The sequence below is a fragment of the Lytechinus pictus genome, chromosome 5 (assembly GCF_037042905.1).
Source record: "Lytechinus pictus isolate F3 Inbred chromosome 5, Lp3.0, whole genome shotgun sequence".
Taxonomy (NCBI): domain Eukaryota; kingdom Metazoa; phylum Echinodermata; class Echinoidea; order Temnopleuroida; family Toxopneustidae; genus Lytechinus; species Lytechinus pictus.
Genome location: NC_087249.1, coordinates 3,168,671 through 3,184,716, shown reverse-complemented (window position 1 = coordinate 3,184,716; position 16,046 = coordinate 3,168,671). Strand labels below are relative to the sequence as shown.

General features: G+C 34.0%; 1 protein-coding gene across 1 annotated transcript; it reads left to right on the top strand.

Moving 5' to 3' along the window:
- The first annotated feature begins 1,878 nt into the window (after positions 1-1,878).
- Positions 1,879-15,318, top strand: LOC129261930 (thrombospondin type-1 domain-containing protein 4-like). The gene is made up of 6 exons (XM_064099297.1): positions 1,879-1,947; positions 3,530-3,666; positions 11,101-11,164; positions 12,269-12,371; positions 14,204-14,337; positions 15,292-15,318. The coding sequence occupies exons 1-6, from the start codon at positions 1,879-1,881 to the stop codon at positions 15,316-15,318; spliced, it is 534 nt and encodes a 177-aa protein (XP_063955367.1).
- Positions 15,319-16,046: the final 728 nt, after the last annotated feature.

The window sequence follows — 16,046 nt, the reverse complement described above, 5'->3', positions numbered from 1 at the left end:
GGAATGACAGAAAGAATGAAAAGAGAAGAGGAGAGGAAGGGAACCAAAAAATATAAGGAAAGAAAGAAGAAAGGAAATAAAAGGAAAGTAAGAAAAGGAAGGAAGGGAAGAAAAAAAATGAACCATATGGAAAAGTAGTCGCATTTGCTCCCGAGCAGCGACCGAACGCGCGTACGTGTACAGAAGCTATGGCACTCTAGATACGAAATTATGTTGTAATGGGGCCGAAATGTGAATTGACTCAAAAGTAAAATTCCTACGAAGCTCGGTTGAGTGGAAATCTATTTTCTACACCTTTTTTTATGATAATACCAAATTTTAAAGAAATTAGAGATTCAGGCTCCACGGAATTGCTGTTTATAAAACACATGTTTGAGCTTCTCCCACACCAGATTTGCGTATTATTACACGTAAATTTCCCTGTTTGCACACGCTGTGTCGAGGTGGGACGGTCTGTCAAAGACTGTATCTCATGAACCAAACATCGTACGAAAGCCGGTTTCCCGCCAATCTGTGCAGAATATATTTCTCTACAATACATGTAAGAATGATGCTGATTGGTTAAAAATTGTCTACGGAAATAAAGAAAAACTAAGACCCCTTCATTTGTTCACCCAATCAGCCGTCAGTGCGATCTCTGCCCTCATTAGCATACCGGGTCATGACGTATCAAGACGTCTGAGTTTCATCAGCGCGGCCTGACATTCTCGGAAAATCAGACAACATTTGAGGTTTACTTCGGGTATTTAGCTAAATTGGATTTTGATCTAGTGACATAAGACTGCAAAGAGTCTGAAACTTTCATTTATATGTATTGTTAAGAACAGAACGAGGAGAATTGTGCTTTTTTCTACAATGTCGGCTCAGGATCGCCCATTCTCATAACTGTACAAAGAGAGGTTGGATAGCACCATTTGTGTCTACGGGGGGATTCCAGCTTGACAGGACGTTCACATAACAGTATGCAGAAACAACATAAACAACTTTTGTATTTACATGTAGATCTGCCCACTATAAAAAAAAAACGAAAGAAAATGCCATAAACATCAAGCCTACAGTGTTCTGTATGCATGTAGATTTTACGATAATTTACCCATTTTCCATAATGGACGCGTCCGTATCGTAGTTTCGTAAGCTGGCGTGCGCATTGGACCGGAGAGCTCATGAATAATTCATGAAGCGGGCGGCGTACGTCGGTGACCCGCGGAACCCGGTCATTTTGAGCAAATGCAAATTTCCACCCCAAACTTTTCCATATGGAGAGAGAGAAAGGATCAGGAAAGAAAGCTAGGAAAGATTTGAAATAAGATAGAACAAAAAAAAGCAAGCAGGAAGGATAGAAGAAAGGATGAAGAAAAAAGATAGAAAAGAAAGAAAATGAACGAAAGAAAGCAATAAAGAAAGAAATGAAGAAAGGATTAAAGAGGAAAAAAATTAACCTTCAAGCAAACAAAACAAATGTAATCATCTAACAAAAAATCTTACAGATATTTGTCTTTTTTATGATATATTTAAAAATTGTTAGAAAACTAAAATGTTTTAGAAACAAATAAAATTTGAAGGTGAAACATTGTCAAACTTTAATAAAATGAACATCGCGGCATCACACCATCTCTATATCTCTATTTGTCTTGTCTTCTTGTTATCGGTGCGAACACGAAAAGACTCATTTTCACTCAAAACAAAAGCTGAAACAACTAGATAGATCTAGTAAAGAAAACTCGATAACTTGCTTCTACGACTACATCACCAAATCATTAATCTGAGGATCCATATATGTTTAAATTTCCTGCCGATTTTGTGATTATTTTGTTGGAAAAACTGTTAATCATGTGAGATTGTTCACTTTGATTCAGAGTTTGCAAATCTCCTCCGATCATGCAAGCCTGCCACACACCACACAGGCAGGCAGGCCAAGCCACGTGCGGCAGCTGGTACATGTACACTGTATGCTAACTTTGCGTGTGTGTGTGTGTGTCTGTGTGTAGATCCCAGAAAATCACGGAAAATGACTTGCAGTTTGAATTGATCTGAGTTATTTTTTAACTTTGTTTTTTTTCTCTCTCTCTCTTCTGTATTTTTGCGTGAAATATGGGAGAACTTTGTAAACTTTAAGCATAATTACTTAATAGCGATTTGCATGAAAAAAATTACGATACAATTTTGTAGATTACTTCCCTGACAACCTGCGTGCCAATATTCGGCGGGAGAAATTTTGCATTTTTTTAGTAAATAGGGCAAATTTAAGCTCTTTAACTACATTCGACTTTGAATGATTTATTGTTCTCCATCATAAAATACCACAAATAGTAGAGGGGGATTTGATATTATGCCCCCCTTTCCAAAAAGTGAGGGACACGTCCCCCTCGGGTTCCCGCCCATGAAGAAGGGAAAATAAGAGTAAAGAATAAAGTATTCAAAGAAGTTTCAATCCAATTCAATTACATTTTATTTTCATCTGATTGACATTTTATCAAATTCCACATGAAATATAAAAAATGTTGAAATAAAACAATTAATGTAGTAGGCCTATACAATATGTAAATAAGATTTATGAAAGAAGGCGTAACCCCCCCCCCCCCCGAAAGTAAAATAAAAAATTGTTTACATGAATGAAATGAGAATTATTATTAAATATTACCCATGAAAACTAGAGCTTATTTCCAAAAGGAGTTCTTCAGAAAATCTGAAGTTGGCAGAAAAATTGCAAATATATATTCTACGTCTTCTAGTCACTTTTTCTCAATGCATATCACACATTTTCACATTTTTTTTTTGCCATTTTATGCAATGCACTTCGTACTACCCATTCGCCCTTTTCTTTTTTTCTAACTTTTTTGCTGTTTCATGCTCTCACCTCTTACTACTCAGCTGCCCTTTTCTCTCCGTTGTCCCGCCACTTTCTCTCCCTTTCATACAATGCACTCCCTGGGACCCATTCACAATTTTCTCTCCGTTTATGCACTGCACGCCTTATACCCATTCGCCCTTTTGTCTCCGTTTTCTCGCCCTTTTTTCTCCGTTTTATGCAACGCGCGCCTTACTACCCATTCGCCCTTTTGTCTCCGTTTTCTCGCCCTTTTCTCTCCGTTTATTAGCCGTTTTCTTTCAGTATCTTCACTCCTCTAACAGGATCCTCGTCCTTATCATTCGCCGTTTTCTCGCCGTTTTCATGGGGAAATCAATAGCTCCGCTAATATTAAACAATCATGGCACTCCATAATAATTCAAGATTTATGTAAGAAACCTAATGTAGCCGTTTTTTGGCCGTTTTTTCTCCAAAAATTCTCCCTTTCTTCGCCCTTTTCTAGCCGTTTTCAAAACGGCGAAAAAACTGCAACTTTGAATTTCCCATAGGTTATAACACACAAAACGGCGAAAAAAGGGCGAAAAAACTGCAGTGGCTCACTGTGTATATGATTTTTCAATTAAGGAGGTCTTTTTTTGTCACCATGTCTTTATTCCTAATGCATTATTTAAAAATTGTTTGAATTTGATATTTTACTTACTTTCTTTCTTTTGTTTTCAGAAACGAGGCATTAAAGATGGTGACTACATGGTTTCACATTGGGGAATATGGGGACCATGGTCTTCATGTTCCCGGTCGTGTGGGGGCGGTGTTGCAGAACAAACTCGGCACTGTCTGAGGAGGCGAATGGGTACCATGTAAGTTGAGTTTATATATTTTTATGCTCTATTATACAGCGCGTCCCAGAAAAAAACGAAACCAAGATTTAGCGATGATTTATCATAACTTAATCACAAATAAAATAGACAAATGACCTACCATTGTAAAGCTTAGAATCTCTTCTTTCATCTGAAATTAATTAGATTATTTCTCCTTCACGCATGAGTGAGCAAAAACAATTTGAAGAGGGGATACCAAAAAGTCATTTGGCGGGTTGTATCTAGCTTTCAAAAGGAAAACCACATTTTTAAAAAGTTCAATATCTGCTTTTTAATTTGATACCTCAATTACAGAAAATGGTTAAGAAATAACAAAGTTCTGGTTATTTGAAATAAGGCTTGAATTTCAATAGTTTCATAAAATGAAGAGGTTTTACAAGCTAGCGTTCAAACTCACTCGACACTCCGTTTTGTTTACGATCAGCCATGCATTAAGACTTTTGCTAACCATGCGATAGCTTCTGTGGGAAACCGGTGAAAACAGTTTATTTAATGAAATTATGGAAATTAAAGCCTTATTTCAAATAACCAGAACTTTGTTATTTCTTGACCATTTTCTGTAATTGAGGTATCAAATTAAAGAGCAGATATTGAACTTTTAAGACATGTGATTTTCTTTTTGAAATTCATGTACCCCCCGCCAAATGAGTTTTTGGTATCCTTCCTTCAAATTGTTTTTGCTCACTCATGCGTGAATGAGGAATAATCTAAATAATATCAGATGAAAGAGGAGATTCTAAGCTTTACATTGGTAGGTCATTTGTCTATTTTATTTTTGATTAAGTTATGATAAATCATCGCTAAATCTCGGTTTCGTTTTTTCTGGGACGCACTGTTTATACTGTACATATATTTTATGGTTGAACTACGTTTGATAATACACATTTTCTTTTAAAAAATATTTCAATTCTAAATATGGTTTCGTCCTTTCCCGTTCATTTTTTTCTGGATTTGTTAGTTAGGAAGACGCACGATTTTTAAAATTTTTATTTAGATGGAGTACTTGATATATGATTACAACAGAGTTGAATAAACATGATAACATACTAACATGGGCTTTCTTATTTCATTCGGTATCACTTCCATGGTCACCTATACTTGTTTTTAACTTATATTGAATAGCATGTTGAAATGAAATCAATAGACGACATGCGTGAGGTATGAGGCGCCGAATGTACCAATATTATATAGAACAATTATTTGTTATATAATCATTATATATGCGCCTAGGCAGCCCAGCTAAAGCCGGGGTAATAATAATAGCAGGGCCCGCTGGGAGAACAGTTTTCGGAACTGAAGCGGCTTCCCTGGGTAAATATACCTGTATTATTATTATTATATATTATTATTATTTATTAAATAATAACTATTATTTATATATAATTTACATTTTATTTGTAAATAACTACTATTATATAAAATATCATTTCTAATTATTTATATATAATTCCAAGTAATACTTCATTATTTGTAAATAATAATAGTTCGACATTCCATTATTTATAAATAATGATTATTTGTTTTTCATTATTTATAAATAATGATTATTTGTTTTTCATTATTTATAAATAATGATTATTTGTTTTTCATTATTTATAAATAATGATTATTTGTTTTTCATTATTTATATATAATGATTATTTGTTTTTCATTATTTATAAATAATGATTATTTGTTTTTCATTATTTATAAATAATTATTATTTGTTTTTCATTATTTACAAATAATGATTATTTGTTTTTCATTATTTATAAATAATGATTATTTGTTTTTCATTATTTATAAATAATTTGTTGAGTTTTCCATTATTTATAAATAATGATTATTTGTTAAATAATGAAAACGTCTACTTCATTATTTATAAATATTTTTTTCGAGTGCACCATTATTCTCATTATTTATAAATAATGAAAAACAAATAATCATTATTTGTAAATAATGAAAAACAAATAATAATTATTTATAAATAATGAAAAACAAATAATCATTATTTATAAATAATGAAAAACAAATAATCATTATATATAAATAATGAAAAACAAATAATCATTATTTATAAATAATGAAAAACAAATAATCATTATTTATAAATAATGAAAAACAAATAATCATTATTTATAAATAATGAAAAACAAATAATCATTATTTATAAATAATGGAATGTCGAACTATTATTATTTACAAATAATGAAGTATTACTTGGAATTATATATAAATAATTAGAAATGATATTTTATATAATAGTAGTTATTTACAAATAAAATGTAAATTATATATAAATAATAGTTATTATTTAATAAATAATGATTATATAACAAATAATTGTTCTATATAATATTGGTACATTCGGCGCCTCATAGTGAGGCGCCAGTTAGAATGTAAAATTCAGAAAGATGAAAATTCTTTCGGGTACAAAATTTGTATGAATTTTATGAATCTTGTCTTTTTCATTTCATTTAACGAAAACAAAATAAATATCTGTGTTTCTTTTGATTGGTTAACAGTTTTTGCGACCTTTTCTTACTATTCTTTTTGTCTGTGCATTTCAATTTAATTTGCTCTTTCTCGTCATCATCCTCCTTCATTCCCCTATGTCCAACCTCCAACACTCATTTCTTTTTCTTCTTCTTCTTCTTCTCCTTCTTCTTCTTCGTCTTCTTCTTCTTCCTCCTCTTCCTCCTCCTCTTCTTCTTTTTCTTCTGTTCTTTTCTTTTCTCCTCCTCATGCTTCGTCCCTCCTTTCCTTGGTCCTCTTGTCTCGCATTGTTCCCTCTTGTGTGTTTGGGGGAGGAACAATAATATTTGCGTAAACAGCAAAAAGTCTTTGTTGATTACTGTACCTAACGAATTCATTTTATTTTGTTCAATAACATGAATTACTTTCATCCTGGAAACATTTTACTGTGTATAGAATTTCAATTATAATGGATCGAAACTAAATACAGATTACCATTGATGAGGTATAGCCGCCTAGCTGGGATTGAGTATTCGGTCAATTGGGAATCGGAGGAACAAAATTGATCTAGTGGGAAAACATGAATGTACTCGAAATAAACAGCAGGTATAGAGCAAATAGAAAGTATTTGAAAATAAATATAACCTTCGTGTTGGATGTTGTCATTTCTCACGATTCTCAGAAAATTATTTTCTCTTTTAAGAATTTGAAAACATGTGAAGGAAGAAGAATAAAAGGGGGGAAATAAAGTAGACGTAGTAGTATAGTAGTATAGTAGTAGTAGTAGTAGTAGTAGTAGTAGTAGTAGTAGTAGTAGTAGTAGTAGTAGTAGTAGTAGTAGTAGCAGCAGCAGTAGAAGTAGTAGTAGAGGTAGTAGTAGAGGTAGTAGTAGTAGTAGTAGTAGTAGTAGTAGTAGAAGTAGTAGTAGTAGGAGTGTAGTAGAGTAGTAGTAGAAGTAGTAGAAGCAGGTGTAATAAACAATTTAAAAGGCTATAATTGGCTTAGAAAATAGAATTTATCAGTTATTCTACAAACTATGGATCTTAGCTTCATGTAGAAACCACGATGATGCTTCGTTTTGCATCACACCTTACTATCAATTCCCCGCGGCTACTGATGATTGTATGGGGTGACGAAATCGCTATTTTTAATAAATGGGCGTAACATCGTCACACCTTTCTCGATGCGCATCTGTAATCTTCAAAGAAAAGTTAGCATCATCAGGTGCCCGTTTCATAAAGAGTTGCAACTGTTGTAACTTTGCCATTATGGCAACTACCATGGTAACCTTGATTTTGATTGGCTGCTGAGCCCTATTGCCATGGTAGTTGCCATTATGGCAAAGTTGCAAGTCCTTTATGAAACAGGCCCCTGATCTTATAACCATCATACAATGCGCATGACTGAATTCTGAGAGAAAACCCAATCTCTTCTAACCATTCATGCATTTTTTGGCTTCGGGTCATGTCCGAAATATGAGTTATAGACGCTAATCCCATAAGATCGTTTTTAATGGAATCGTGAACTTTGCTCCGCTTTTTATGAAAGTTAAATATGCAATTTGAAATGTTTCTCTTGCCTTCAATATTAAAACCTCACCAAATTCATTCAGGCAGAAAACAATACTTTTTCCAAAACGCCAAATAGGTGAATAATAATCAATATAACCATTTCCGTTTCAAATTAAAAGGTTTGGATATTTTCCCCTCGCTTTCAAAAGATTTGTATAAAAGCTTTATTAAATCGGCTAATATCTCCTCGCACCTTCAAAGAGAGTACCCTTTAATGTTTGATTGGTATATTCTGCAGCGAAAACGGTCGTCACATAGATTCATTTGATACCAGACAAACCCATTTGAACTACATGCATTTTTTAAAAAGAATATTTGATTTCATGTGACTGAACGATCCATATTTTTTCACAAAGTGAAAATAAATATGTACTAGTGAACAAAAAACAAACAGGAAATTATCGTTCTCCAGGTGTAAAAAAGAGAAGGGTCGAAATGTGAATTATCTGTGTATTTCTTAAAAGAATATCAGGAAAAGCATTCCCAAATGAAATGGGGTAACTTGGCGTAAATTAGCATCTCGTTTGTTATATTTTTCGAGTTGAGGGCTACCTGTAGGAAACGGGTGACCGTGGTCTAACCGATTAGTCAGTGAAAAAACTCGAGGTCATGGTCAAAGTGAGAGGGAAGGAGATAGAGACCTGGGTAAAAATGCGGAAGCAATATGACAGGTATTACTCTGGATCGAAAGATATGAAGGTGGGATTCCGAACCAAATTAAATCACCTATATAGATAAACCAGGAACAATATGAGCGAGATGGTGGAGGGAAGTGAAAGAAAAAACAGCTTGAATTATGAGGTGAATTATTTAAAAAATCATGATATAGAATAAAATATTATCACATATTTATTTATCGATTCGAAACATTAATTGATAATTCAAGTTAGCTCTATATATTAACGACTAAGTCCAACCCAACAGCAATAGAAATATGCGACAAGCATATTATACAGAAATTTCATCAAAACCCTATATATATGTGAATTTAAATTTTTGCTTTAAATTTAGGCATGTATTTATTATGCACATACTCGTTAGTATAAAAACTAAAGAGCAAATCAAGCCACACAGTCGGTATATATTATGATATGAAATATAATTGATTTCAATTTCATTGAAGATGGCGAATACCTCCACAAACTCTTTTGAGGAAAAATTGATTATAGAACGAAATTAACATAATCGTAAAACGATATCAATTCTCTCACACTCATAAATAAAAACTCACACATAAATAAAAACAGAGTTAAAATTAAATTTACGTGAATCGAGTCACCTGCTATGGGCATCCTAACTTTACTTCTGTATAATGCATGTGAATTGAGACAAATTACAGGACAGCCAACCGGACAAGGGGGATGTACTATTAGGAGGGGTGAGGGAAGGTGGTATCGAGTTGGCCACTCTCTGGGGTCAGTGCCCCCACTAGACGCCCTGTCACTTCTTGTTACACTGCCACAAATGCCCTCTTGATTAGCTGATGACAAGTGGTTGTATGGTGACAGGGAGCACAGAGATGGAGGGGAGGGTTGAGAGCGAGAGGGGGGAAAGTGCATGTGGAAACATAGGGAGATGGAAGACAGAGGAAGGGGGTTCGACTTGGCACGTGAGAGGTGAAGCGATGGAGTTTGTAACTGGTATGAACATCTGACCTAGATTTTGTTTCCTGTCCTTTTTTCTCCTTTTTTTTTTCAAGTGCTATGGAATGGAGATCGAACCATTGAAAAATTGTAGGCCTAATTTTACAAAATGTGACCAGACCTCTCTATTCTTTTTTTTCTTCATTCTAAAGCTTCCAACTATCTCACTTCTGTTATCCTAATATTTCTGTGCTTAGGCCTATACTTCTCTTAAAAAAATCTTTACTCTATTTCATTCTTCTTTTATTTGTTTGTTATTTTATTTTCTCCCTTTGCCCCTTTCATTTTTATCTATCTCAGAGCATACGTGCATAAAAAAGAGTAAGAAATGTAAAAATAATCACACGATTCCGATAAATATTTTGAAAATTTGCGATGTAGATTATATTCTTCCTTCATCACTTTTCGGTGAGAAAATTAATTGACTTTCTTCAAAATGCAGAATATAAATATTTCATAAATGAAACATCGAGAATAGTGATGAAGAACCAAAACTTCATGACCTTTTTTGTGATTACGTACGCTCGTCGGTCGACCGGTGAAATATTGAACAAACTGGCTTAATAAATATCTTAAATGTATGATCTTCACAAATCTGTACGGAGATGGAAACATGGCAAAAGGTATCAGTGTCGCATAAAAGAAAAGAAATCAAACAATTTTAGAAGCTAATCGAAACTATGAAACAACCAAATAAACTTACTTTCTGTCTCTATAGTCAAGGGGCGATTCTAATGACTGCACGGGCTATATCGTGCCCTGGATAAAATGGGGAGAATATATTTGGGGGAAAAGAGAAAAATATCTGTTTCAATTTGGATTACTTCAAAGTACCCTGGAGTTTTGATAATCCCAGGGTTGTCATCTTGAAAGAGGAGACTTCCGTTTCCATCATCTTTAGTATATAGGTTTATGGCTTCCAGACTGAGAACTCTAGACTGCATCACTTTTTAATTGTTTGCCACAGGTAGACTAGAAAGAGTCATCCCTCCTCAAGCGGTAATAAACTGTCTGAGTTTAGTTTTAATTTCTCTTTGATTTTGTTTAGGGTGGGGCTGAGTGAAACTCGCAGGAGAAGAACGATAGGATGAAATCATACTACAATGTTGTATAGTCAGTCTGAGAGGATTTTTTTAAAGATGTGTGTTAAATTAGTAGAAGACAGAAGATTATGAAGAAAAATTAGGTTTCCTGTCCTCTGTCGCATCCCATGGGTATACCTTTTCAACGGTGATCGTCTGTCGCAATTACGCTTTTCTATTTGTCATTTTAGTGGGGGGAAAATGCATCCAAAGAAATAATATAAATGGGTTCATATTTATCAAAGTCTTTGCGATATAAATCTACTGAGAAAATATGAAAAATATGCCTTTTTCATAATGGAAATTGGAAAACAAAAATGCATATAAAGCACTCTAAAACACAAAGGGCTGAATTAAGGATAAACAAATGATGGTAGAGAGCCTGGGGGGGGGGGGGGGCAGTGTTCCCTGTCTTTATAAAACACTGTCACCCCGGCCCTGTTATAATGGTTAATAATGGATCACACTTTCCCTTTTCTTTTTTCTTTTGTTATGAAGCGCATTGAAATGTCAATAAGTGCGGTTTATAAATGTAACATTTATTGTATTGTATTGTTTTCAGAGAGATGGTAATTTTATTTCAATTAGCAAAAGTGGATCCTACCGCATTTGGAAGTAATCGCTCTTTTGGTTATATATTGTGTCTTCTTTCTCCTAAAACAGGGTGCTTACAGGTGCCAATCAATGTGTCGGTCTTTATAAACAGTACAAATTGTGCAATACAAAGGTAAGTAAGTCATGAATTCATTAATATCTTTTAATAAAGTATATTAGGCCTTCTTGTGAATTTTTAAATAACTAGCTATCAAAAGAAAATCCAAGGAATAAAAATTGAATATACGCCAATAGGCCTACTAAATTTGACAATGGCGAGGAATATGGACATATACTGGTATGCTTCATTTCCGCACATGCAGCTTAATATTGGTGATTGTTCTTACTCATTAGAGGGATGCTCCGGGTTGAAAAAATATATGATATAAAAAGTAAAAAGAAATTCAGACAAATAAAACACTGAAAATTTGATCAAAATCGGATAACAAATAACAAAGTTATGGCATTTTAAAGATTTGCATTACTCCAATGAAACAGTTCTAGGCATGTCTTCTGAATATTCAATGAGCAAATTGATGAATGTCATATCCCCACTTGTTCTTTTGTATTTCATTATATGAAATAAAATTCATTCGAAGTTTTTTATACCAAGAACTGACAAAATTGGATTGAAAACTGATTCAGTGCATTAGATTTTCATTGCTGCAACTTATTTCATTATAAAGGAGACACAATATGCACATGTATAAAAAATGAAACAATTATGATTTCATGTAATAACATAAGAAAAAGGAAAGTGGGGATAAGACATGATCAGCCCACCTAATGAATATTCATGATGATGTGCATATAACTATTTTCACAAAATATTGCTAAACTTTAAAATTTAATAACTTTGAGGTTTGCTATCCGACTTTGATGAAATTTTCAGCATTTTGCTCTGTGAAGTTTACTCTATTTTATTCGGATACAAATATTTTCAGCCCGGAGTACCCCTTTAAATGATGATGATGTTGATGATTGCGATGAATATTGCATTTCGTTATGATAATTGTTATATCAAATTTTAGTTTCACGTTTTAATGCTCTCAGCCATTTCGACCCAAACAAATTTTGAGAAAAAGTGGCATTTTCGATAAAGATTCTTCAAATACACAGGTCCACTCATTAAAAAAAAATCAGCTTCCCTGTCAGTTTCTATCAAAATATATAGGCCTAATAATGTTTTCCAAATAATAATCGTGAATATCTCTTTTTGACTTATTTTACTTTCCAGCCTTGTTCAGAAGAAAGTACTGATTTTAGAAGAGAGCAATGTGAGAAATACAACCATGAACCTTTTATGGGAAACATGTATCAATGGGAAACTTTCATCAAAGGTAAGCCCCCCCCCCCCCCCATAATTATAAAGAGATATTCAGAAGTTCTTTTTTTTTTCAATTAAAATGCATCTCTAAAACGCTAATATTTGAAGCAGAAGAAGTACAAAGTATTTTTCTCCCACATTATCGTATTTTATGTATTACAATTTACTATATCCCCGTTATCTACCAGAGATGTAGAAGTCCAGAAAAAAAGCTGCGCCACTTACGTCTGTTCACTTACTAGTATTTCATTATTGCGCAATGTAAATTGTCATCAGCTACTCGCTGTCGATATATCGACAGCTCTGGACATATATATATGTCCAGAGCTCCCTTGCCATATCGCGATGGAAGTCGGCTTCGTTGGCGCATGCAATTTCTTTAATATTTTTTTCTAGACTGCTACTAACCCGGGCTCGAAGAATTGGCTCAAAATTTAAGGCACGTATGTATTGTTCACTATAGATGATATAGTATGACTAATGAGACTACCTAGTCCTAGGCTATAATCTACAACACCACGGAAGATACATTGCAAAACTAAGCTTAAAAAAACCCAGTAAAAACCTAAGTAAAACTGAACTTTATTAAAACAAAAGTTTGTGTGATGATAGTAGCCCACGGAACGGGCTGCCGCAGTGGGATCAGAAAGCCGGTGATGATTTTTTTTTTGGTGGTGTGGCCACATAGTAATTTCTTTGTTTGTCTCAAAAAGTACCCACTCACAAGCAACAGTTTTTGATAATTATTACAAGATTAAATTGCATGGTCAAGTTGAAGTGTATTACAAATAATCGGGGTATTAATTAACTTTCCTATCTGAGGCTGAGACTGGAGCAAAGAAGGATGAGGAAGTCAAAGGCAAGGGGAATGGAGGAGGGAGAGGGAGTGGAATACTAATGAGTGTGACTGAGATAAATGCTTAGGGAGATGGACTTCAGTAGGTGGTTTCAGACCGCCTCGAAGTTCGCCAGTTCCAGGTATTCTCTGATCGGGAAATTTACCCCGATCAGAAAATACCAGGTATTTTGGCGGTGTGAAAGCAAACTACGCGTAATATCCCCGAAAGAAAATACCTGATAAATAGGGCCCATAAATAGTAGGTACTTGGCGAAATTACGAGAACTTTCGCGGGGATTTTTTCCAAGGTCGTGGGTATTTTGGCGGTCTGAAAGCAAATTACGGGAACTTTTAGCCCAGCGTGTCGTTGGGTGCGGCGCCATGCATGGGTTGCTGCTGGGCTAGTGATTTTGAATTTCGCGCCTTGCTGCTTATCAGACCATACTGCGCATGCTCGTAACTTCAGGAACTTATCCCGAAGGGTATGTTTCAGGGCGGTGTGAATGCAGGAATAATTAATGGGTATTTTTCAGCCTAAAAAAGTTCTCGTAATTTTACGGGGATTCTTGTGATCGAGGCGGTTTGAAACCACCTAGTGTTTACAGCTAGCATCTCTATATTTTTACTTTTGTCTGGTCAGATATAATGATTTCATGCCACATCTGCTCTGTAAAACAATGGCATATATCAAAGTATTGCATTCAGCATAAAGAGTGACATTTGGAAGGTAAACAATGTGGTTTTTATCAGTTCAGTAAAAAACTGTGTCTACCATTTACCATTATTAAGATTTATGTACCTTAAGTTTTTAAAATTGTTTCAAGGATAATTCCCAAGGTGTGTACTGAACAGAATTGATTTATTTCAAATAAATAACTACAGCCTACTAAGCCTAGTATTGTTAAAACTTTTGTTGTATTTCAAGTTTTCAAAAGACACATAGGAATTAGATGAGTAATGCTATCTAAACTATTCAGAGCAATTTTTATATCTTTTTATTATTAAAGCATCTGCCCCATGTGAGTTGAATTGCCGTGCTAAAGGTCACCGTTTCTATGTCAAGCTGGCAGAAAAAGTAGTTGATGGGACTACATGTGGGATTGTCTCAGACAGAGCTATTTGTGTGGATGGCATGTGTAAGGTAAGCCTCTTTTTCAGCATAAATTTTGTGGGAAAAAATGAAAATCATAGAAATTGAGAATCAGAATTTTTTTCACTTTAAGAGCAAATGAAATGATATATTTCAGAAATTATTTCAGGCACTGTAGTATATAGGGACCCTGTTAGAGCAAGTTTTGTTTAATGAAACACTTGGAATGAGTTCATATACATGTAGGCCTAGTTCCATAACAAGTTTTGTGAAACATGACCCAGTTACCTGGAGTGTTGGGAGATTTCATATAGCCTTCAAGTTAGAACCAGATCTAGGCCTGGCACGAGTACCTGACGACTTACGATTAGTAATCTAACAGGCCTGAGCGAGTTACAAGATAACTATAAAAAACTACAGAGAGAAAGAAGAAGTCTGCAAATGGTGAAATAGAGATTATATTGCAGATACGAGCTGACTTCTTTTTTATTACTTAGTGAGGATATTGCAAGTGTAAAGAAGGTTAAAAGGGAGATGATGTAAGAAAAAACACTTAAAGATTGAAAACATACTAATACAGTAGTACATCTACATACCAACATTGCATGAGCGAAAGAGGATTGAAAAATGAATAAATACTAAATTAAGGACAGGGGTGGTGAAAGGAGAAATATTGAGGCAAGAAAATCAGGTGAATGAGGTATTTTATTTATTTGACCAAAGTTCAGATGTGTAATTATGAGTAAAGTGCATATTTAAGGCAAAGAACTTTTGATGAAAGCAAAGTTACACTTTATACCTGTAGATATGAATTGGATTTTACTCACTCTTGAAAAACTTCAAATAATAAGCAGCATGCAATTTTATTCATACCATTTTCTTGTTGAATGCTTCAAGCTTTTGATATATGATACCATTAAAGCATGCACAAAACTTGTTTGCCATTCGACCTTGCTTTAAGTGAAAAACATGTCAAATTCTTGTTCATTCATTCACTTCTAACAGCCACCATCAATTAAACTACAAGTATGACTAAAAGTCAAGTTATAAAATTGCATTAGTATCAAAAGTACACCCTTTAAGCTAATAAACTTTGAAAGAAGTATGTCATTGCCCCAAGTTCAATGGTAACAAGTCTTGCTCAGGAAAGTGTAACAGAATTGAGATTTTAATTCTTTTATTTACTTCTTTCTCTCCCTCTCTCTCTCTCTCTCTTTTGGGGGGATGAATTCCTGACTTTTCATCCATTTAGGAATGATAATGAGATCTGGGGGAATTCATACTTGTCAAAAGTAAATGATATATTTACCAATTTTTTAGGCACTGCATCTTATTGTATATCACTATGAGCATTCAATAAACATGAGATAATATGCTATTATACAACTGATGATTTAGAAATAGAATATTGACTTTATATTGAATAGGTAGCAATGAAATTCATCCATCCATTGAATAAGCTATTGTTCCTAAGAAGACCGATTATGATTACTTTCAAGATGATTTTCTGCCTGCTTGGTAGATGAAATAATCTCATTAGGAGTGATCCATACACTAGTAATGGTATCTATAAAGAAATATAAATGACCATATTATCAATATATCATCCCAATATGAGTTGACATGTCATCCGCATTTAACAATTGAAATAGAATTCATTCACTGATAGCTATGGGGGTAAAATCTTCATCCTTTTCACCAAGTGTCCCATGAGGCAAACATTGATTAAGAATGTTAAAAAAAATTATTTTTTCGAATTT

Bases quoted from the DNA above. Each gene is read 5' to 3' on its own strand.
- LOC129261930 (XM_064099297.1), top strand. From the start codon at position 1,879: ATGCAAGCCTGCCACACACCACACAGGCAGGCAGGCCAAGCCACGTGC. The intron at 3,667-11,100 runs GTAAGTTGAGTT...CTCCTAAAACAG, and splicing joins AGGAGGCGAATGGGTACCAT to GGTGCTTACAGGTGCCAATC. The intron at 14,338-15,291 runs GTAAGCCTCTTT...CACTTCTAACAG, and splicing joins GTGTGGATGGCATGTGTAAG to CCACCATCAATTAAACTACA.